The 26,319-nt window shown below is 30.9% G+C and overlaps 1 protein-coding gene across 4 annotated transcripts in view; it reads right to left on the reverse strand.

Moving 5' to 3' along the window:
- Hem (Nck associated protein 1 Hem) overlaps window positions 1–26,319 on the reverse strand; it is a 79,016-nt gene that overhangs the window by 14,260 nt on the left and 38,437 nt on the right. For all 4 annotated transcript variants that reach the window (XM_076499116.1, XM_076499113.1, XM_076499115.1 and 1 more), the window contains exons 16-25: window positions 25,499–25,644; window positions 21,625–21,757; window positions 20,711–20,830; window positions 19,766–19,902; window positions 19,249–19,380; window positions 16,342–16,457; window positions 13,668–13,770; window positions 11,890–12,020; window positions 9,922–10,019; window positions 2,515–2,608 (exon numbers count right to left, since the gene is read on the reverse strand). In XM_076499116.1, the coding sequence (XP_076355231.1) occupies window positions 2,515–2,608; window positions 9,922–10,019; window positions 11,890–12,020; window positions 13,668–13,770; window positions 16,342–16,457; window positions 19,249–19,380; window positions 19,766–19,902; window positions 20,711–20,830; window positions 21,625–21,757; window positions 25,499–25,644 (1,210 nt within the window). The remainder of the gene's footprint in view (window positions 1–2,514; window positions 2,609–9,921; window positions 10,020–11,889; window positions 12,021–13,667; window positions 13,771–16,341; window positions 16,458–19,248; window positions 19,381–19,765; window positions 19,903–20,710; window positions 20,831–21,624; window positions 21,758–25,498; window positions 25,645–26,319) is intronic.

A 26,319-nucleotide genomic window follows, 5' to 3' on the forward strand; every position in this document is an offset into this window, starting at 1 on the left:
TTTTATTTGTCTCAAACATGCTCACTTTAGCAACCTAAACTCTGATGTTTTTTAATACTGAAAGTTAAATATGTTTTATCATTTCAAATTTAAGCAAGCTTACTTTATAACTAAGACAGAAATTTTTAACTTGTTTTGGTATCACAAATTTTACTGTTTTCATTATCTATGTGTGACTTAATTTTGTTATTTATACAAATTATTCTATAACTTTATTCTACAACCTTTGTTACCAATGAATATTTTCCTTTTAATTTATAATCTTAAACTGGTATATATAACAAAGGTGAAAATTCCTTTCCTTATAAATTTCCTCATAAATTTAATTTTCCAATAGTTCCTTGTGAATATAAAAGTTCCTACTTAACATAATGAAAGAAATGAGTTGTGAAGTTTTACTTTTCACAAAATCTGAATATAAATTAAAATGTGACATTAATAAGCATAAGAGAATATAACTATTAAGAAGAAAAATTTCAAGTAAAATGCAGAGTTTGATATAAACTCAAGTCACTATTATTTTAAGCTTTGAGATTACAGTAGAAATAAAAACAGATATTGAGACAAAAAATAGTTTTAATGGTTTTTGGATCTGATGGTGACTAGAAACTAAGCATATATTATTAAAACTTTCAAATCTTTGTTTCTTGAAGTTCACTTCATATCCAGAAAGTGTTAGAAAAGATGTGCAATTCCAATTTAAGATACCCAAGTGCAATACGTTAATTTGTAACTCATCCAATTAATGCCATGCAATCTTAAACACAGAATGTTTGTGTTTAAGTACAAAACTTCCACTTATTAGTTGCTCATGGAACTTCTTTCTCCATTTCCAATTGTGCTTAATTTGTGGCCATAATTACACTATTCTTTGACACTATAATTTCTGTTATTGTCTAAATAAGCTTCTGTGAAGGAAGGGTATAGTAAAACCTTTCAACATATAATTTGATATCCAAGAACTTGCCTTAAGAAGACAAAAGGCACAAGGGCCTAATGGTACTGCAATGAGGAACTTCACAGAATTGTTGAGATTCCAGTTTCTTCAACTACATTTTTCATGAAAACTGTTACTGATTTTGAGGTGTGGCTGGCAACTTATAAATTGTTTAGTTGTAAGCCATAATCAGCTTTAAATTGTTACTTATTTTATCAAGATTACCAGGATATATAACCAGCATCATAGCAATGGTCCTTTAAAATGGAGTATCTCTCTTCTGTAATGAAAGCCTTTACATTGAATAGAAGGAGTGAAGGAATACAAATAACTTGACATAGGAAGTAATCCAAGAATACATTGGTCATTGTAACTAAAATAAAAATCTTCCTTCAAATTATAAACAGATAATCAAGATATATTTAGGTTTACAAAAGTAACACAATAGCTGTCTTCACTGAAAACACATGGTCAAAAGGTATATAATTTGTGACATATGGGAGCATATTCATCTTAGTGGCTGAACCATATATTTACTTAAGTATCTTTGCATTTTATTATCATCATCTTACCGATGATGCAACATTTCAAAACAGGTACAGAGAAAGCTTGAAAAAGTTCTCCCACATGATTTATATTGGTGGAGTTCTATAAAATTAGTGTTATAACCATTATACAGAAAGGAAATAGAATATTTGCATGGACTGAATTCCAACATGATATGGCTCCATCAGGACAAATCATGCAGTCACATATCCAAGTCAACATGCCATCTTTTCTGCAAGATGCAAGTAAAAACTGAAATTAATATTTCACCATTTTAAATCACCTCCCATGGACTTCTGTGCCCATGGGATGATTGAGTGGACACTCTGAAGTCAAGGTCTTTACATATTTGATTGACTTTGTAAAGCATGTAAAGCTAATTTAAGTATATTACAAAAAAGCTTCATGTAATAACAAAGCTGCAAATGAACAGCTCATGAGCAAAGGTGGATGATGCAGCAGTTAGACCTAAGCACTCCTTCTTGGACTGTTACCAATGATTGTGTACATGGCTTTATGAAATACATCATTGCCTGATCTCAATGCATGTACAGAAATTTACAGTTACAGTTTTTTTTTCTCTGTTTTAACATGAGAGGATATTCTGAAATAACTGGCACGTCTTCAAAATAATTAAAAGTTCAATGATACACACATATATACTTATATATAGCAAGAATATATAATTGGAAAAATAAACTTTTATAACATCTCAGGATTATTTTTTTAATCCTTATGAAAAAAGTTATATGATTTCTAAAAAACAATTCTTACAATTATATCAATTTCTTAAAAATACAGATTAAAGAAAGCAAGAATTGTCTCAATATTAATAAGTTTTCTTAGACCTTACAGTATGTCACTCCCTAATTCTAAATGTTTTTTAATACATTAAGTTTCATTAGTTTCTCACAATTTCCTACTATTACATGCAGGAAGGTATCAACATAGGACTTAAAAGCTTTGGATCACCTACATCCTTGAAAGCACAAAAATAAAAATAAACCTTCACACATTTGTAAGATACTCACGCTGTAATCTTCGGAAAAGTTCTCTCATATGATCAGGTTTGTCATAATTTGAACGAAGAGCAACCAAAACATCTTTGTTCATGACAACAAGTTTCTGAAAAGAAAAAAGTAAACAAACAAATTGCTTATTTTTCTTGACTGTAAGAGATGCTGCTGTTATATGAACTTCACTGATTATAATTTATAGTTATATAACTTTAGTTTACATTCCATAAAGTCCTATAATCTAATACCTGAATTTTTTAGATTCTGAAACTGCATGAAATATGATACAAGTACAAATTTATTACCAGTGCTACAAACACTATGACTAATGACTTATTTCTTGTAAGTAATTATCTGAGATATGTTAAAGATAGTTAAATACTATAATATTATCAAAGAACTAGTAATAATTTGTTCATTATAATCAATAACCCCATTAAATGTAAAGAGAAAATTAATATATTTTGAGGTCAAAATGATATATGCTTTTAATTTTTCAGTTTTACACAAGTCTTTCTACTGATGGAATAGAAGTCTTACATCTACAATTTCAAGTTTGGTTTTGATAACACTGAGCATTACATTACCAGAAGTTAACAATCCTGGTAACTTAATGCTCAGTGTTAACAAAACCAAACGTTTCTGTTACAATGTCACTCATAAAATTACCATTTCAAAATGAACAGATTTCTACAAGCTATGTTTCTTTTTTTATTTAACTTTTATATATCAACCAGCATTCATTCTAACAAATTCAAGGGATAATTATAGAAACGAACTTCAGCCCACAAGTTGTGTGTTTATATTTATTTGAAGTTCAATTTTCACAGCTAACAAACCTCAGTAAAAATAGACTGTTGTACAGTTTTACAGATTATTCATCTGCTTGTAGATATATTGATGACAAACTTAACTGCCAAGGATTTCATGAGATTGCAAAAAAGTATATCTACCTGAACATACTATAGAAAAAATGCTCTTTCTCTAATAACAGCACAGTACCTAGATTTGGATATCCAAACCTTTAACAATGCAATTAAGTCTAAAGTTTTTAATTAAACATATATTTTCCTTTTGAATTTATAAACTTTCCATTTTTTGAATACAAATACTCCAAAGAAACTATTTCATAATATTTAAATTAACAGCATATTAGATGCATCAAAATTTGTTTCACATTTTGCTACAATAGAGATAGCACATGTCAGTATCTATGCATATAACCAAAACTCCTACTATCTACTGAATGCCACCAAAAACATAAATTTATAACTTTTTTACATTTTGGACATTCAGACAATTAGAACAGTAACTATGGTACCTGCAACAACCATTGCTCTATAACAACTAAAACTTTTAACTAAAATATTCTCCTCAAAACAAGAACAAGACTTTCATCAGGACTCTATGTTAGGGTTTGATTATATCTTTAGTGATATAATTTTTAAATGTGGTACTGAGAAACTGATGTCCTTAAAAAAAGCTTATTTCGTCAATAAACAGTACAACTTCTGATACATAAAACACTTATTACAGTTCATAAAAATTTTCATAAATTTTGTTGATATACCTGTATATTGAATTGTTTTTATGCAATTTTATTTTCCAGCAACTACAGTAAATTAGCTATATTTTATCTTTAAGGTTACTTTCATTAACAATAATGGTTATTTGTATTTAATGTAACTAATTTGAATTTTGTTAGCTTATATTAAGGATTTAGGGCTAATCTATTAAGTTGGCCTACAAGTACAACTTTTATCACAGAGGAATTTTTTTACTAGTTACAGCTTTACTGGTTTTTTTTTTTTTATAATGATTATTCTATATTGTTAATTTAGTATGGGAACTGTGGCAAAACCCCATTAAATATTATTCTACTAATAGCTGAAAGTATTGTTAAGAACAAGGGTAGCCCAACATGTGAAACAATGCATTATAATTATCATAAGTATGATAGTTTGAACAGTATATGCTCCTTATGGTTGTACATGTTAAGTTTAGATATATATTGGTAGCTTGCTTTGATCATGTGTTTATATTAATATATTAAAATCTTCTGCAGTTTCTGTAGGAACCTTTGCTACTGCAACAAACATTCCAAAATCATAACATTATGATCTAGTGTACATTACCCAAACATCATAAAAATAGTATATCAAAAAGTCATATTCAACAATCTTAAGATAACTTATCCCACCTCTAGATAATGTAAAATGTAGGTACAACTTATTACATTTTTGTGTTGAAGAAAACAATTGCATTAAATTGGTTAAACAAAAAAAAAGCCAGTTTCTAGATATACATTACAATATACACATAAAAATGATATACAAGAAACATTTTACTAGAAAAACATGTTAAGTTTAATGCTTCCACTTTTTCTGCACTAATAACTGATTCACATCAAATGTGTTTCATATCTTTTAAATTACAAGTGCAAAAATGTCAATTTTTTAAAAACTTATTCAACAAAGTTCATTGATAACATTTTTATCATAAAATGTAGTTTGATTTATCTATTTTCTAACAAATGTTCCCAGCAATACTAGACAAAACAAGTATTGCTATAAATGAGCACATATGATACCCCTTCCTTTATTTTGAGTTACAGAACACCATCCTTTTGTCTGAAGTAAAGTGACCCATGTCATGGTTTGTATTAAATGCTGCTTTCGTACAGCATAGGATTAATATAGTTTGCTACCAACTTCTCCACCCATTTGAACCTTCACTTGCATAATTAAAACAGAATGGTTGGTTGGTTTAGCATTTTATGGTGCAAAGCAACTAGGTTATCTGACCCAAACATCCATTAAAACATTAAAAGTAAATTACAATTACTACAATTTGTAAAAGGGAATCAAGGTAAAACAAAAACAAGTTTAATTTTTTAATTAAAAACATAAATAGTGTTAAATCCAATTTTTTATATCCATTTTACAGCAGTAAGAGAGAAAAGTAAAGTAATACAAATTTTAAAAGACTTTCTGTAGCATAATTTTAATTATCATAACTTGCCAGGATGACCAACAGGTAAGTTCAAACATCAGCATTAGTCACCTGAAGAGGGCCTTTCCATTTCAAGTTGTTTGATGTTATGGCCATTTTCTAATTTCATATAAAACTACATGTACTTTAATTTGTAAAAAGAAATCATATTAAAAAGAGGTCTAATTTATGAATTAAAGACTTAAATAGCATTAAAAAGGTCAATCGTCTTTAAAAAAACATTTGTAAGGAGGACAGTGTCACTATTGCTAATGACACTGTCCATTGTTATGGATAAGCCTTGGGACAAAACACATCTAAAATGGTTGAGAGTCGTAATGACAGTAAGACAGTAAAATGTGGCTTATTATGGTTTGAGTGTCACACAGACAACACACTGGTGCATCAGTCTGAGATAAAAGAAAACAATGAGTTAAAAAACTGAGGAATATCAATCTAGTTAGGACAACTTCCTCTTTCCGATCCTTACAGAAACAAGATGGCCAAAGTCCAATAAAGGGTTTTATTTCGAAAAGCTTGTTTTCACATTGCTCACTCCAAGTCAATTGCCGACTGGCATAGAACCAAGCCTTAAACACAGGACCATAGTCCATGTAAGGAACAGGCACAGCAGTCATAGCATCAGAGTAGACAGACTTAGCTGCGGTGTTTGCGAGCTCATTTCTGAGAAAACAAATGTAGATAGTAGATGTTAAAGAGAAATGAGCCAGTCAGTTTTGAATATCAGCAAGAACAGGGTGAGAACTAACGTGAAGCGATTCCAGGGTGAGTAGAGAACTAAGCAAGTTTGTATAAGTAGTGCAATTTAAGTACTGTTTAGTTTCTATGTGATCCACGGCAAGAGAAATGGCACAGAGTTCAGCAGTGAACAAAGAAACTGTAGAAAGATTCTGTGTACAACCACTAGACCACAACAAATCATGGCAGACCCAGGAGAGTCACCTGATTTCAAACCATCCATATAAATAGGAATGGGAGGATGGTTCAAAAAATGTTCAGCAAATAACAGATGGTACTTCCAATCAAGAATATCTACTTTTCTCAAATGACTTAAAGAAAGGTCACATTTGGAGATTGTAATAAACAATGGTGAGATAGGCTGACCAGTGGATACAGCAGTGTTATCCAAGGACAGACCCAATTCATCCAACTGCACCTGGATATGAAGGCCAAAAGGAAGAAAGACAGATCATCTGTTCTGAAAAAGCATGGTCCACTGAGGAAGGAAAACACAATCCCATGTGGAATGCTGTGGTCAGGATCAAAGTTTAGAAGCATACAGTAAAGACAGTTGGAGGTATAGAAATGGTTTATGAGATTCTGTGTAAAAGCTCTGGACTGGGGGAAGTGCAGAAAGCTATGTGCAGAGCTGAAGTCCCTGATAATGAATGGGATCCAGCACCTTCAAGGTCAAGGTCCTGGCAGAACCATAGACCAATGACCTATAGTCTAGTTTTGATCAAAAAGAGCATGATATATCTTTAGCATAGAACATCGATCCACTCCCCAAGTGGTGGAAGAGAGGACACAGAGGATGTTTAGTGCTCTTGTACATTTGATTCATAGCTGCTTGATGTGTGGTATAAAGGTCAGTTTACAGTCAAAGATAAGCCCCAAGAACTTTGTCTCAGGAACCACAGGTAGCACAACTTCACCAACACAGCATACGTCCGAGATGAAGTGGTGGACAGCAACTTTCGATCCTAAGGATAAGTAATGTTATAAATCATTTTCAAATGCTGCACCTCTTTTTCTTCCATCCATTTAGGGTAAGAACAAAAGTAGGATGGGTGAAAGCCATTGCAATTGATGCAATGAGGGTTCATTTCACACTTACAGGCATCACAGTCCTTGCCACCACAACAAGCACATGTCAAAAAACCATGACATGACATCTTTAAGTGACCAAACTGCTGATACTGGAAACATTGGAGAGGGTTTGGAATGTATGGCCATACCCTGCAATAAAGATAACCTGTCTTGATAGTGGCAGGTGGACGTGGTGATGTAAATGTCAGAATGAGGACACTGGTCGGCATTGTAATTCCATCTTTGCGAGTGGAGATACGCCTTACTGCAGAATCTCCTTGGGTCCACTGGAGAAACCAGTGAGAATTTCTGATTCGGGGATGTTCTTCAAATCCCTCTCAACAATAACTCCTCGTGATGAATTCAAAGTAGCATGAGGTGTAATCTCAATAGGCATATCCCCAATCGCCTTTGAATGCAAGGAGTTCATTGTGTTGTGATATGGATGTTTCCACCAATATGTCACCAGGTCAAAGCTCCTTTACTGACTTTGGAGAGCCAGCAAGTCCCTCTAGTCCCTTCTGTATGAAGAAGGGAGACATTTGCCCGAAGGTTTGTCTGAAAGAGAATGTAGGATAAGAAGATGAGGTACAACAGGTGTTACAGATGTTGAAGATTGCTCCTCAGAAACTTCAAGATGTGGTCGTTTCCAATGGACTGTTTTTTTACTATTTAAGTTTTTATTTGGAGGATCCATAATAACAAAAAGGAAATTTCAGTGTCTACATACCCCATCCACCACAGAACCTTACAACAGGACACACTACATTGTCAAACAAGGACACTGCAGTAACACCAGGGTTTCTGTGAGCACTATACCCAAACACCAGCACCAGATACAGTGTCCACAACACCTGTTGAGAACATCCAACACTGGTACTTGGTTGATCCTAGCCCAAGTGAACCAGCCAATTGACCCAAGGGGGACCACCCCAAGACTGCCTGTCTGCAGAAATTCAAGGCCAAAATGGTGTGTAAGAGTTGGAACCCTCATTCACCAGGATCCTCTCTTCCCCTTCACGGGTCGCCACACATGGCAAACATGTGAGTGGATGTTTAGAATCCAGAGGAGGTAAACTGAAAGAACAGAACCTTCCCTGGGACGTTCCTTCACCACGTACAGGAATCCACACAGAGGGGAATTAAAATTGAAATGTCTGCCAAACTCAGACCATTTATTCTTTGCTTATCAATTCAAAATCAATCTTTGGAGGAATACATATAAAAAAAAATCTGCCACTTCAATCAAACTTGATTCAGGTCCTTTTGTTCCAACTTGCAACATTAGAGAGACAAACAAATCTGTCTTATGAAATGGACTAAAAGTTTTATAAGTTGGTAGTATACAAGAACTGGTGTAATTTTCTTTTCTTAAAGTTATGTTACACAAGCTTCATGCCAATTTAAACTTTACTTTTTATATTTATTATCAAAATGAACATTTTTTTTTTTTTAATATATATAAACTGTATCCTAGGGACTTATTTAATAATACCAAGTAGGTAAAAGAAGTAATTCTGTAAACAAAAATGGAAACTTGAAAACATTTAAACTGAAATACTAGTTGAAATTGTGCAATGTTGATTAAAAATATTATCCATGTTTCTTACAAATGCTGATACTATAATGAAACTTATGTACATTTCAAAAAATTTGATATTATACTAAACTGAAAACATGCAGTTTTTGCAAGACTGTTTGTTAGTGCAAGAAACATTTAAATTTTTAACGTTAAATCATGACACTGTGATCCAACTTGCATAATGTGAGCAAAAAAAATTATAGCAAATACCATGTTGAACAATTCTGAGTTCACTAATAACAAACATTATAAAAGTGACAAACTATTACATCAATATTAATGTGTGTGTGAAAGTAACAAACTATACAGCCACTCAAATGAAAAAAATCTCAGTTGATATAACACACTACCATATACATAAAATGATTTATGTCCAAATAATTATTTGAAAACTAAGACTGGAGAGCATAGCAAGTTTAGTTGTTTTACATTTTTTCAAAACACTCAATAATTGCTGGAATAAATGAATATTAAGTGTCTTAAGATTAGTGCAAAGCCAAAATAATTCTTTTTAAATACCACAAAAACTTGTTTGATGTGCAAAAATTACCAAGAGTTCAAAAGTAAGTTTCTTAAAACATTGTAAATATGTAATTTACCAATAAAAGTACTTTCAGTATTAAAAGTAATCAAAACATCTTGAACACATAGGTCTAGAAGCAACAATTGTGATAAATAAAATTCACAAAATTGATAGAAGATTAAAATTAATCAAAAATATATGAAAATAAATTTCCCTGGTATATAAAGTGTACATGAAACAAATTAAAAAGCAAGTTAAACCTATACAGGTTTAGTACAAGCAACAGTAAAACAAGTATATAGGTTCATTACTAGAAATCATTTCTGATATTAAAATATATTTAACATCTTTTAATTAACCACTAACTCATGCTTGAATTTATTTCTACATAAACAGATAAATCTTCAAAATGATAAACTACTTTGTATATTTTGTAAAGTAAAAGCATTTCTTTTATACTATCAAATTATAAAACATTTAAAACTAAATTTCCTACCTTAAGTTCACTGACTTGACTTGCTATGTTCCACATTAACTTTTCATCCATGTATTTCATGCCATATGGACCAATCAATTCTGCTAGTGCACGTAATTCTGGGATCAAATATGCAGTTACTTCAATTAAGACAGAATTATACCTAATGCAAGCAGGATTTTTATCTAATAGTTAATAAATTACAGTAATAAATGTATTTAACTATTAAAATACTGTACAATAAATGTAAGTTTAACAAGGTTATGACTTGAAGGTACTCAGTTTAGTATCACTGGAAACTTTCTTTAACTTTAGTACACATAGTATACTGGTGTACATATCATTTTTATGATACCTATTTTTATTTATTATAGTAAACTTTTCAAAATGTATTACATATACACAATTCAAAACATGTTTAGTTTTAACCACACACATCTCTCATCTACAAGATATGCACAACTGTTTTGCAAATTATTAGTCAGTTAAGGTTCTAATGAAACTGTAGAGGTAAGCTGTACAGCCACATACATTTTATGCACAAGGATAAAAACATGAGAAAAATGTCTTACAAAGATATAATAAATATATTATTGTAACACATAGAATTCATTAGCATAAACAAAATTAAGAAAACAATACCAAAAATATTTTTTAATTATATAATAATAATGTATGTAGTATCTATTGAGCTTCATTTCTGTGTGAAACAGTGAAGTTTTTCAGGAAAAAAAGATATATATTTCTTACATGCAGCATAAATAATAAAGGTATATAAAATAACACAAAACAGCTTGTGCAGCTAGCTTATAGAATAAATACACTACATGGACAAAAGTATGTGGACACCTGACCCTCATACCCATATGTGCTTGTTGAACATCTTATTTCAACACCCTAGGCATTAATATGGAGTTGGTCCCCCCTCCCCTCCCCTTTGCTGCTATATTAACCTCAACTCTTTTGGGAAGGCTTTTCACTAGATTATCGAACATGGCTGTCGGGATTCGCTCCTACTCAGCCACAACAGTATCAGTGAGGTCGAGCACTGGTGTCAGGCGAGAAGGCCTGGCTCGTAGTCAGCACTCCAATTCATCCCAAAAGTGTTCAGTGGAGTTGAGGGCATGGCTCTGTGCAGGCCAGTCAAGTTTTTCCACACATGGTGATCTTAGGCTTGTATGTAGCTACTCGGTCACAGAAACCCATTTCATGAAGCTCCCAATGAACATTTCTTGTGCTGAAATTGCTTTCAGAGGGAGTTTGGAAGTTGGTAGTGAGTGTTGCAACTATGTACAAACGATTTTTATGCACTACACACTTCAGCACTCTGCAGTCCCATTCTGTGAGCTTGTGTGGTTTACTGCTTCATGGCTGAGCTGTTGTTGCTCTTAGACGTTTCCATTTCACAATAACAGAGCTTACAGTTGACTGAGGCAACTTTAGTAGGGCAGAAATTTGACAAACTGACTTGCTGGAAAGGTGGCATCCTACGACAGTGCCACATTGAAAGTTACTGAGCTCTTCAGTACAACCCATTCTACTGCCAAAGTTTGTCTATGGAGATTGCATGGCTGTATGCTTGATTTTATGCACCTGTTAGCAATGGGTGTGGCTGAAGTAGCTAAACCCACTAATTAGTAGAGGTGTCCACATAATTTTGGCCATGTGGTATATAACAGGTGAAGAATATATAAAAACTAGATGACAAAAATCTTGGGTTTTTCACAATATTTTATTCATGTGAAAGATTATAATAATAATAAGCACAGATAAAAAGTTATTACAGTATTTTAGGAGTAACCACAAAGACAGACTTAAAGGGTATAATATCTTTATACCTCTGAATCTGTGATAACATGCCATGAGAACAAAATCTTAACTCTTTCAATAACTTGAAAAGAAAGATCACTGAGCTAGCAGTCAAAACTGTTTACTTCACATGGTTTTACTACATCAAATTTAAATATTTTCAAACATCAGCAATCTCACCATTTACATCAGAGAACTCTTCTGCAATAAATGGAAGTTGACTATCAGTTGACAAAGTTACAAATGCCTTCTGATTTCTCGAAAAACAAATATGACCAGTACTGACTCTCCGTAGCAATACTTCTAAGTACCTATGTACCAATATTTACAAAACTACATATAGATATGTTGAGACAAATATAACAAAATGTAATGAGAAAAATCGACAGTACTCTAAAGGATTGAAATGATAAATCCCATCTATTAATAAATGTAAAAGTTAATCTTTTTTTTCAGTTATTTATCAGTTACATTCATTCAATACAGTGTATCAGGTATACATTTTTCATTAAAATAATCAACATGTTAATAACGTAGAAAAACATTTTTCTTATACAAAAATATTTATTTTTTGTTGTAACAGATGAAAAATTACAAATACTCTTGGTTAAAATGATCTGTGAATTCCACGAATAATTAAAATGTACTAATAACATAAGTCTTGTAGGTGAATGTATGGTGAAAGAATCACCAAACTTTTTAGGACATACACATGCATTTAATTTTTTGGACTCCTGCGTATTTATGTAGTACTAATAAGGATGATGCTGTCGTGTTTCAGGTGTTTTGTTTACATAGTACTAATAGAGATGATGCCATTGTACTTCAGGTGTTTTGTTTAAATAGTAATAATAGAGATGATGTCGCCATACTTCAGGTGTTTTGTTTACGTAGTAATAATAGAGATGATGCGTGCATTCAGGTGTTTTGGTAGTAATAATAGAGATGATGTACTTATGTAGTAAAAATAGAGATGATGTTGCCGTACTTCAGGTGTTTTGTTTACGTAGTAATAATAGAGATGATACCGTCATACTTCAGGTGTTTTGTTTACGTAGTAATAATAGAGATGATGTCGCCGTACTTCAGGTGTTTTGTTTACGTAGTAATAATAGAGATGATGTCAGGTGTTTTGTTTACGTAGTACTAATAGAGATGATGCCATCGTACTTCAGGTGTTTTGTTTACGTAGTAATAATAGAGATGATGTCGCCGTACTTCAGGTGTTTTGTTTACGTAGTAATAATAGAGATGATGTCGCCGTACTTCAGGTGTTTTGTTTACGTAGTAATAATAGAGATGATGTCGCCATATTTCAGGTGCTGTATTTATGTAGTACTAATAGAGATGATGCCATCATGCTTCAGGTGTTGTGTTTATGTAGTACTAATAAAGATGATGCTGTTGTACTTCAAGTGTTGTGACTATTTAATACACATATTCTTATCACATTTTTCAATAAGCTATATTAATATAAAATAAGCTTGCACTCAGCTTTAAAAATGCAAGGGTAGGGAAGAAGGATGTGGGTTATAGATCAATATAAAGCTTAAGAATTATCCTTTCCATTGTTGAGAAATGGTGAAGTAAAAAAATTTAGTTTTCTATCAATTAAAAATGAATGGTTAAGACATGTGTGTATTTTAATCAGGACTTTATTACCTAAAATTCATTTTCCAAGAGAAAACTTAGTATATCAGGCAAAATTTTTGGTATATGCTGCAAGAGTGTGAGCAATGTTTCTGTAGTCCTGGATCAGTGTATACAAGACTTTACAAACTATTTACTAGTATAATTAATAAGGTTAATAAGGCTGTTTGTTAAATCATGATGCGATAGCAAAAGTTTATGTGCACAAAGCAGCTCAAACAGTAAGCACAACAGGTAGTTTACTGTTAAGAAATCAGAGAGAGAGCACCAGTAAACATGGTATTGAATCACAAAAAAAGAAAACTTACCAATCTGTGTACAGATAAGTAACTGTTTTATCACCATGACTGTCCTGAGGTTGAGTTTGTTGAAGAAGAACATTGTTAAACACTCTTGTGATATCTATGTGAACTGGAAGAGGTAACAATTACAATAAATCAACATTTGTCACTAACATGCTCAAATAGTTAAAACCTTCTAATGAACAACATTTCAATTAAAATGTTCATTGCTAAAACAACAAAAAAGAAGTTGTTAAACTAATGTAATATCAGATGTTTAAAAAGTAAATTCATTGCAGTAGTACTACAATAATGACTTTAATATGTTCACAGATTGGCTAATAAGCTGTGAATAAACTGGGTCAGGTGGATATAATGTTTTCAAGTAAATATTTTGAAAATAAACTGGGTCAGGTAAATAACATATGTTAACTTACAATTGAGTTTTACAGCAAAATTGAGGCCCGTGAAAAACCAAACCTATATTCATAATTTTTATATCATAGTTCAATAAATTTCCAATTTATTTTAATGAACATTCTACCAGATGCCAAGGTACATCTTCCTATGACATTTTATTGCATCTTTAAGTTAAAGTAGCAATTAACACAATATTATGAATATGCCAAAACAAAAATATTAGTTTACTTGTATAATAATGAAATTACAAGGGATACATTTTAAAATTATTTATCTAAATTTTTGTCCTTTATTGTATTGTTTAGTCCAAAGCAACATAACAATCAATGTACACAAGGAATCAAAACCTCAACTTATAAAACTGTAAACTTAACACTGACAAACAAGAAATTATCAACACTGAGTTTTAAAACTTTGCCAGTGGCAAGAGTTTGTCCAAAGGTGTTATAAAGCAGACACATACTAAATATATACAAGCACCAAAAATATGTAAGAATGTTATGATAACACTAACAAACTAAATTGAAGTTTCACACCATACAGCACCAAGATATGAAGTGTATACAGCATGCAGAATGCTAATTTATAGGAGAAAGAATGGTGAAAGTTTTCAAAAATATATTATTTTGAATAATATTGTGTCTTGATCCACTTAAGGTAAGTACTAATTTGAAATTTTATTTCATTATTATTATTACTATTTTTTCTTTTTATTTCAGTTCATTACATTGTAGGTTGTCTAATATAAAACACTGTTTGCTTTTGTTTTTATTTTTACAAGTTAAAGCTTATGCAGTAAAGAATATTTTCTTAAACTGGTAATTCTAATCAGTGTATAAATTTAGGCACAACTACTCATTTTTTATTATACTGAATAATGATGAATAATGATTCTATCTGATGTGGTAATTATGTGAATTTTTTACATGTAAGCTTTAAGCTTTAATCATGAAAATTTTAAATTAAAAAAATACATACAATAAAAAACTATTTTTAAAATCTGTCATTTGTTTACAAACAGAGTCTGGATACTTTATTAAGAACTATAATAATATAAAACATAAAACAGCTATGATACAACATATCACAGAATCTAAAAGGTGCTGGAAGGTGTCCTAAAGATTATTTTGCCATTCTGTCATTAATATAATGTATGCAATTTGTGGAGCAAGGCAAGCATAGGATGATGATGGCAAATGCATGGGGATGGTGGTAACTACAGAAAATATCTGAAGTCTCTGTAATGTTTCTCAAATTATACATGTACAATATGGGCATGGTAAATACAAGCATTGTTGTTAGGGTTCATGTGATGTATCACCAGATACATTAATCAGAAAGGTTACCCAATAATGCCATGAAAATCTGCACCAAACATGACTCATCATCAGGTGATTGGACAGTTGAGACAATAAAATATTAGTGATTTATTCTTGTAGATTTATTTTCTGGTTGTCTTTTCCACACCTGTGCACAAAAAACAAAACAAAATGGATAATTCATTGGACTTATCTTTCATCAGTCGTTACTAGTCCTATGTCTAAGCTCTTTACACCATTCAAGGCATCCTTCTTGTTGGTAATTGAGTTCAATAGTTTATGTAATGGTCTCCACAGTCCATTTTTTAAGCATTCTTTACAAGATACAGCTAGAGATGGGAATGGATTTTACCTATACTGAATGTCTGTTTGATGATAGTTGGACTTTAACATCCAGTCTAACTGCCTTTCTCTTCCTTCTATCATTACATATACACTGTCACAATTCCTTGTTGAAGCAGGAATTTTATTTAACTGTCTCCATCACTGATAAACTCACACCATTAATATCATAGAGCAGCCAACCAATGAAACTGTCTTAGCTACTTTGACACCTGCTAGACTTCTTTTGAATATTATGATATTTTTTCCCTCCTCATATTTATTATGATTAACTGCAAATGTACTTCTGTCCTTAATTTTTAATGTTGAAAAGATCAAATGACACATCAATCTGACTTGCATCTCCATCTCAGGTCTGAAAAAGTACACAGTCCTTAAGGAAGTAGCCAGACCTTGTACAATCTAGTGCTAGCAACTTCTACTGCAAACTAGTAACGAACACATTCTGATTCAATTAAATCAATTGTACTTGCTTGAAGAGTAAATGAAATGTTAATGAATGAATAATTAATGAAATTTTGTAAACTTGCTTCTATTAAGATTGTTTCAAGTTAATACAGTTTTATGTATAGTTTTGCATTTCATGAAAACAGTTAGAATCAACTTAGATAATTACTAACCATAGTTTTCTATGCTCTGTAAAACACTCATGTATGCTTTGACACTTGTTAGGAGTTCTGATGGCTTGGCAATCTCACTATTTTCTGGATTATACATCACCATTCCCACCAAGGCTCTGTAAAGCAGATACACAAACTATACAAACAATATTAGAAAACCTGATTCCTTTATTCTTTAATATTTGGATGATACACATTAAATACTTACATTATATAAACAAAAGAGCCAATTGTGCTTAAATTATGTTCATAGTTGAGTAAAACTGCCTATTTTTTAAATCACATCATCAAAGCAAATCTCAGCTTTCAATTTGAGTAATTATTCAAAAAACTTTAATTGTGATATTAAGTTTAAAAGCATTTTTAAGCATAAGTTACACATAAATTGCAAATTACAAGGTAATTGTGAAATATTAAGTTAAACTTCAGAAGGTTCAAATATTAAGTTAAGCTTACAAAATTAAATTATATCACTAAAATAGCATTTCATTTACTACCACAGACAAGTGATAACACGAACCTATTTGTATATTTCTAAGAACTGTTCAGCTTTAATACTAAGCAGTGAAGACTAACAGCTACAAACTACTAATAAAATGAAAAACAAAGTTTGGGAAGTTTCTAATAATTTAAACCCAGAATTTTTAATGAGTTTCAAATCGACACCACTGGTTTTCAAACACATTTTTCAAAGTTATTTTTGCACCAAACTCAAATTGCTTGTGGATCTGAGACTTTGTTGGTTACTGGGTTCTTAATAACATATGGGTTACACACACACACAAAGTAAAATTAAGCAAAAATGCCATTAGCATTGCAGTTAAGTTCATTAATTACTTGAAGGGCATCTCTGTGTATTTTATACAGAAAATGATAAACATGCTTAAATCACTTTAATAAAACAAGTTAAACTGACTTAATAAAATGAAACGTGGGACCCCACTGGTGACGAATGGTGTAAAAACAAACCATTAGCATCATAGTTAAGAATGTTCTATTTCAGAACATTTTAAACTAATTCATATAATTAACAAATATCTGCTACAATATATATCTTAACTCTAGTATCAGGAATAGGAAGAATTCCTATTGAGGTTCATGCCTATGCTAAGTAAGTTTACACAGAAAATTCTGAAAGCACCAAAAGTACTTTAATCACTTTCTTTCATACATCTAAGTCATGTCAGTTTCTTCAAAAATAACAAATCTTTTATATTAAGTCTCAGTAACACTGTGTAACAATATGTAAAATTGGTTTTGTTCTCAAATATGAAATTTCACTGTTGAACAAGCTAACTTAGCAATATTTTAGTGCAGATATTTCTATTCTTTCAAGTCATTTTGGTTTAACTTTGTTAGATTGCCAAAAAAACTGAAATATACCATATTACTTTGAATTTAAGACACCATCTAATTTATGATGCACTCCAATTTTAAAAAGGAATTTTCAGGAAAAAAATGTGGATGATAATTAGAAAGTTTTAAAAAGTTTATTAATGAATCAAAAATGTTAATAATGCAGTTAAATTGAAATATAAGAAAATATATAAAAAATATACAGGAAATTTAAAATTTTCATCACAATAATGTTTGTCCCACTTTATTTAACCAGAATGTTACTTTGATGTTTCTTTTCACTCACTGTTATATTGTGAAATTGAAATATCTTCATCAATTGATTCACTATTTTCCCCAAGAAAGTCATGTTGTGTTCCATGTTCCACATCTTCAAAATCTCATGGCAATTTTTGACTAATTGTTGTCCTTCATCATAATGATAAACCTTCTCTTTTCACAAATTTCTCACACCAGCAATGGCTAGCTTTGAAAGAAATACCACTACTTCCTGCATACTTGTTTTTGCTTTTAGGGTTAAGACTTCTCTTGTTTATTTTCTAACTCTCTGAAACACGTTAAAACAGCAGTATCAATTTCAGGATGTCTTCCTTTTTTTGAGCCAGTAAATGACTTTGTACTTTTTTTGCAAGAAAACAACTTGGTTTTCATACATCAATAATGTACATTTGTCTCACTCACTGTATACTTTTTACTAGTTACACAGTTCCATGTCTGTTCGGCACACAAAATACCTTTTCTTTTAAATTCGGCATCATACGTAAACTGCATTTCCATGGGTAAAAAACACAATAAAATAGCATTTGAATAACAGGAAAGTCAGACAAAGACTGAGGACAGTGATATCCAACTACACACCACTAGAGGTGCTGACACTGGCATATTTGATGTTTTCTATATGTATTTTTTTTAGTCTTTCTAAGCTAATTTCTTTTTAAAATATAGTCCAATCTGTTTGAATGCAAAATTGTTTTTGAAAATCTTTGTTGTGTAAGCAAAATGATGTTTTTAGAGTTTCAAAGAGTGAAATATTAATACCTTGAATTTAAGATGCACCCTAATTTTCAGTTTGGAAAAATGTGAAGGTGCGTCTTGAATTCGAAGTAATACAGTACTAACTAATTCTGCTAAAATTACAATATTTTTTACTTAAAAAAACAACTTCCAGCCGTTTATTTTGTCCCTGTTTTGTGATTGTCTTTGAAAATTATTTATTATGTGGTAAGACTTAATAACATATCCAATATCCTGCAAGATGTGATGTTAAACATTTTATAGATAGTAAAGGTTATCTATATTATTGTATAAACTTTGTAAGCAACTCAGTGTTTAACAAATGACAACTAAGTATATTGTTAAATGAGAAGAAACAAAATTAACAGTCAATAAAACTACACAAATATTAAAGCTCTAATATACATTTGAAAGTAATTACTACATTTTTATTAAAAAGAATATTTATCTAATCATTCAATTAAAAGCACAACTTGTATTTAATCATTATATTTGTGCTTCTCAAAGTTTAAAGAAAACCTGTTCTTCAGAACTCACTTGTTGAAACGGCTCTCCAGGTGTTGAGAGAGATATTCTCTGGGACAAAAAGTATGTTCCCATACTGGTATCGTACTGTTATAGTTGATGGCATAGCAAAGTTCTGTTAGAGCCATGTGCAGCTTGTCCATTCTGGTCAGATACATTTTTAGATATTACAAGTTACTATTCATAACCAAGATAAAACTTTTACAAACAAATATCCTTTTCTTTTTTAATATATGGAACGTATTAATATCTTTAGGATACAAAATATCACTGACTTAAGGCTCTCAAGCATTACCATCACCATTTATGAAATTAAAACAAAAACTGTATCCATGTTTATTTCTTTGAATATGACAGAAATTATTAGGAGATTTTGCTACAGTTCAAAATTTTAAATGTAATCTTAAAGATTTACTTGAAGTAAGTTCTAAAATTGAAAAATTGAAAAAACAAGAAACTTTATAAATTTTAAATAAAGACGAGCATAAAAAGTTCATGGAGAAACTATTTCTTACAAATCATGACATACGTTGTAAGTTCCTCCCTGCTTCTGCGATAACTTTCTAAGCCAGGTTTGTCAGGCTCTTGAATAGTTTTACTCTTCTTGTCACGTTTCTTTTTATTCACAGCTTGTGCTATTAGTGGAGCACAATGTTTTGGAAGAAGCTGAAAAGGATATGTGTATGTTTGCTTTAGTTAATATACTAAATATTATATTTGTAATTTTTTGAAGATGGAATGATCTAGAACAAATTTTAATGTTTGAATTATTTTGTTTTCAGAATTATTTGGTGAACTTATTGTACTTACAATCTCATGTTCATATTAATTAATTCTAAATTATAATTCTTCCAGATACAAAAAAAAAAATAAAAAAATCACCCTTTGTGAAGTATTTTAAATGAATTAAAATAAAAATTGTTTTGAAAAGCCTGTGTGGTTTTCACATTAAGATATCCAATATTTTTCTTCATCTCAAAAATTTCAGATTTGTACGATCTCTAAAAACCTCCTCAGTAAAACTTTGTTTTTTAACTGTTGTTTTCTCTACCCTTACTCTATACACCTAAAAAAAATCAAAATAAATCTAAATTACTCTTTTTCTTTCTTTATAAATTAAGCACAAATTGCAACAGTAAACTACATTCATTTATCCCTAAATAGCTTTAATCTACTAATAGTATATATCTATTACTAATTAAACTTATTTTACTGTCCTCTCAACTGAGCATAACTACTAATTACTCCATTGTAAATCACATGGAAAACATGGAGCTCATGTTAAGTTACCAAATGACTGAATTTTCATGTCAAATTTATTATGATAATAAAGTATTTTAATTAAATTTTGAATGAAACTTTTCAAAAGTCACAAACACATTTCAACCTGGCTATAGCAAGAGGGTTAAGTATTAATTATATTTTCATAAAAAACTTTCTCCTAAACAGGAACTCTGAAAAATTCACAACTCACCTTGTCACTAAGTGTACACTGTTCGTCACAAATAGTTGTGATAATATTTTTGGCTTCTCGAGACATTTCATCAAGAAATGCATTGACCATTGTGAGGCTACGATCTCCAATGTGATGTCTCTGTGATAAGCAATGAAAGAAAAACTTTGCTTCAAAATCTCCATTTAGAGATACTAAAGCTAGATAAGCATTTAAAAAACAAAACAAACTGAAAATTTATATAACTTTTGATCAGTAATATTTTCTTTTACCATAATAGTTGGAGAAATTTTAAAAAATTTGCCTATCTATAAGAATTAGCATATATTTTGACAACAGCAAAAATAAATACCTAAGGTTGAACCAAATAAGATTAGAGACTTTCTATACTTGATGACCTTGATTTCTGAGTTCCAATGTTCATTGTCATAAGAAACATTGAATGCCCTCACAAAAACTTACAAAAGAAATAAAGAAACTCAAAATACTCAATCATTAGATATAAATTTTACCAAGCCTAACATGAACAACATATCTTAAGCTATTAGAATGAGATATTAAAAAGAAAGGGTCTCCTATCTTAACAGCACAGAAAAATGGCTAAAACACACCTTAAACCATAATTGCTTTGATAACGTTCTGTTTATATAATTCCACAAAATTAATTACTTGTATAAAACTAGTGATTTTTTTATGTTATTTTGTACAACACACACACAAACAGCAAGTCACTCATTCTACACATAAAAAACAAAGATTACCACTCAAACACACCAAACATAAAATCACTTACAGAAAAATGTTCATGAGCAACAATAAATACACACACATCCAAAATCAGAATGGATATATAATTATCATTACTAAATTAAATCACATGCCAATTATTCTAGGCTTATAAGAACAATGAGAACAAAGCATACAAATACACTCACCTCTTCTGGACAGAGTTCATGGGTGCAGTTCATAAAGTGGCTACAGATGAGAGGAAAGGCAATGATGTACCTCGTCTGTGCAGGGAACTCCAGACACATATGAAACTGTTCTTCAAAAATTCGATTTAGGAAGCTGAAACATAGAAAGAGCAAAACTAATACAGTTTGGTGATTAATACATTATTTAAATTTAGGATTTAGGGAGCACAGCATTAAGGCTATCTGTTTCAAGTACCAATAAAAAAAATATAGACAAAATAAAAATACTATACATACCTGCATATAATGTTTGGAAACAACGATCACTAAAAACTCATTTAAGAGAAATAATACCATATAAAATAAAATATAAAAAAGTTTCTTTCTTGAAAAATGCTAAAATAAATTAAGATTTAAAAAGGCCTGTTATAATTAAATAGCTAAAAACAGCCAATATGGACAGTGCTATCATTGCTAATGACACTGAAGTACCAGATGTTAGACGATGTCAAAAATAATGCTGTCACTGGATGTCACAGCAAAGTATATATATATATATATATATATATAACAAGGATAACTGGGTCTTGAGTGTCTCACTGCACATACACATAGGTAAATTTTTCCCCTTGTAAAATACAATAAAGTATTTAAAAAAAAAAAAAAAACTGGTCAGTGTGGATGGAGCATTGTAAATACAAGTTTCTCCCTCTGGAATATTAAAGAGTGTTGTTGCCAGATGAGACAAATTCTGCCATAGTGTTGGTGGATTTGTTCCCCCAGACTTCAGCATAACCAGGATTCCAGTAACAATGGAGAGACAGATGACAGTGAGAAATAGTCTAGTCACCTCTGAATATCCACATATTCAAGAGAACTGGTTTAGAACTGACATTAAAACAATTATTAGACTTTAAAGGAACTAACCAAGTTTATGTAGGTAGTACAATTAGTGTACCACTTAGTTTCTATACCATTTAAAGCAAATAAAATTACATAAAACTCAGCAGTACATACAAATCCTATAATCAACTAAACAGCTGCAGTAAACCACAGAATGGAACAGCCCACACAGTAAACAGATTTTAGGCCATTTAAAAAAATAACTCAAAAGAATTAAAGAAAAGTCAGTTTGGAATATATGATTCCTTCAGGTGACTTAAAGAAAGATCACTAGGAAGGAATGATAATGAGCTACACTTGGATGAACTGATTATCATATTCAACTATGTTATCTAATGTTAAACCCTTCTTAAACATTATAAAAGGTATTTAATAATCTACGCTCAGTAAATATAAAATGTTTTTCATTTACTTAAAAAGCAATGCAAAAGTTTTTTTATTTAAGATAACATCTGCAGAAGACTCAGGGCTGTAAAAGTGTGCATTTTTTTTAAAAAGAAATAAATAGATTAAAAGCAAATATAGATGAAAACATTGATGGTGAAGAAGAGGTTCATAGGTGGCTGGGTAATGGAAGCAGCTCATTTTTATTAGAAAAACATGTTTTATGCTCAAGAAAAGATATTGCTATTAAAGTTGTTTTAAGTAACAAAAACTTCCCTAACAAGCAATAAATATTTATTTAATTGATAAAATTATTTGTTAGAAGATCTTGAAGTACTGAGCATACTATAAAAATGGATGTTAGAAAAACATCATGGAATTAATTTAACAATAGTGTCACTCAATTCTCTGTCCTTATTCGTAGTCTGTATCATATTTCCAACTTGGTATGTACTACAAAACTACCATGTTATATTAATGAGACATATGTACAGACCTTTAATTAATTCACAAAAGAGAAGGTTAACAGGGGTTGTTTCACTAACTTGCAAAAATAGTTATTTAGTAATTTTAATTTATAATAAGATGTTTTACTACCAGCCAAAATTACCATTTCTTAAGAGTACAACTATATGTATTATCAATATCAACACCTGGAAACATTTTTCTTAATACATATTATGACCAACATATCATAAAATGTGTTTTAATAAGGTAGTTTTATAAGCTTGATAATGAGAACATGAAAATAACATCCGTTAAATATTTTATTGTACTTTAGACCTACAAATGGAGGTGTTATAAATAATTTATTAAATCAATTATCATAAAAATATTTACCTATGTTAATAAAACTCCATTCGTCAAACATTATATCTAAGTACATTTAAACTGGTGCACCATTTTTGAAATTGGCGAAACTGAATTATAAATAACAGTTATTAAGTATTATCTATATATTTATACTGATAAACCAAGCATTATAAAAGAGGTTTTCAGCAGTTCATAGTAAAAGTGGAGTGCTTATTACCCCTCTTTTTGTATAAAGTTCAATGGCTACTGATCATTTGTATTGATTAACTACTTGTGTGACGTTAGCATCAGGTTATCCCATAAGTAATATCTGAAAACACAAAGTGCATCACCATATCTGTCTTGGTAGAATGCTTTAATGACTAAAACATGTGGTAGGACATGTATAAAAAGAAACTAACCCAACTCCACTTTTTCAAATCATTAATCAAATAAAGCCTTATGAAAATGGATGTGTCTGAGGAGCACATTAGGCATGTAATGCTTTGTATGTTTAAAAAAGGGAATACTGCAGCAGAAACTACATAAAACATTCCAGATTTTTATGGTGCAGAGTCTCTCAATGAAAGAAAATGTCGAAGGTGGTTTCAGAAGTTCAGATCAGGTGACTACAGCTTAAGTGATGTGTCAAGTTCAGGTCGTTCTGTCGAGTTTAATGATGACTCGTTGCTGGCTGCACTTGATGAAGATTGTGTTGTAACAGTTGAAGAACTAGCACAGAAACTTAATTCAACCCACTCAACAGTTCACAATCATTTGCAACAATTTGAAAATATGTCAAAACTTGGAAAATGGGTCCCCCATGACTTGATAGAAACCAACTGTAGAGCAAGAGTGGACATTTGCACTTCTCTGCATTCTTGTGAATATAACTCACCTTTTTTGCACAGGTTAGTGACTGGAGATGAAAAATAGATATATTATTAAAATGCTAAGCACTGCAAACAATGGCTCAGGGCAGATAAAACTGGACCAAATTGGACCTCCACCCTGAGAAAGTCTTGTTAAGCATTTGGTGGGATATTGTTGGTGTGATTTATTGTTGCTGTCACTCAATGTAAAGATTACATCAGACTTCTATTGTTAACTGTTAGAGTGCTTGAATGTTGCACTGAAAGAAAAGAGGCCTACTTTGATCAATCGTAAAGGTGTTATGTTGCACCAGGATAATGCATTGCCCCTTTCAGCAAGAATCACATGTGCAAAGACTAACGAGCTAGACTGTGAAAAACTTCCATATCCTCCTTATTCTCAAGACCTTGCTCCATCTGATTGTCATCTATTCCAAAGTTAGCAGAATTATCTTGATGGAAAAGAGCTTGGAACACATGAAGATGTCAAAACTATCCTGTCTACATTCTTTTCCTCCAAACCCCAAAAATTTTATAGAAGTGGTATTTAGAAACTCATGAATTGTTGGCAGTTAGTAATTAATAACGATGGAACATACAATAATATTAAAAGTGTTTGAAATCCTTTCTCTTCTTCTGAACCTAAAATCGGACATTACTTAAGGGACAACCTGATAGAATACTAAGTTAATTAGTAAAATTTCCAAGGCTACTGAATGAGAGTGGACAAAAATCAAAAAGTCTAAGATGTCTAGATCTGAGTAGCAGTTAATAATTCTCAAGATATAACCAATTTCTTATTTTAGGGTACTTAAGCGTTGCAAGCTATTTCAGAAAGACTAAAAACGACTTAAAATGTTTGGTAAAATGACGTGCATACACTCATATTAAATCTACTGGAAGGAAAAGCTGGTCATTACCTTTGGATATTTTCTTAAACTTACCAGAAGATAGAAAGATCTGAAGTTTCAATAAGAAGCTCATCCAAATAGTCCACTAACTTAGTGTGGAAAACTATTGTATTCAATAGGACAGCCAAATCTCGAATGTCATGGAAGTTTAAAGGATATTTGCTGACACTGCAGTAAGCCTAAAATAAATTATATTCATGTTTACATGCTTTTTTTTTTTATCATCCAAACAGATCATTAATTTTGTGTAGAAAACTATTGTATTCAAAAGTTCAGACAAGTCTCAAATGTTATGGAAATTCAAAGGGTACTTTGCTGACGTTGCAGTCAGCCTAAACAAAAATATATTTATGTTGGTAGTTTTTAATCTATTCATAGTTGTAAATAAGATGGCTAAAACAACAGTTGACAACAGAAATCATTAATGTTGTAATGTTTAAATGTAAAGACTAAATAAAAATGCCTGTAAGAAAAACAATGATCAAAAACTTCTATTTCACAGAATATTAGAATCCTACAAAATCAATCAGTCAAAAATAGGAATATTTATACAAAACTTAAACTTCATCACAGTGAAACCTATAATAGATCTCATTTTAAAAATATGTAAAATAAATTTGTTTTTGATATTCAGAATTTTTGTTTATCTGTTAATTGCAAAGCTACACAATGGGCTATCTGTACTCTGACAATCTAAGTACTGAAACCTGATTTTAGCATTATTAACCTTCAGACTTGTCAATGAGCCACCAGGTGCACAGTCTGGATTTATTTTGATATATCAAAATAATATACAAGACATGAAAACTATTTAAAAAAGAGAGTAATCAGATCAATTAAACACATTTCTAGAA

Source organism: Tachypleus tridentatus, chromosome 4 (assembly GCF_004210375.1).
Source record: "Tachypleus tridentatus isolate NWPU-2018 chromosome 4, ASM421037v1, whole genome shotgun sequence".
In the NCBI taxonomy this organism is placed as follows: Eukaryota; Metazoa; Arthropoda; class Merostomata; order Xiphosura; family Limulidae; genus Tachypleus; species Tachypleus tridentatus.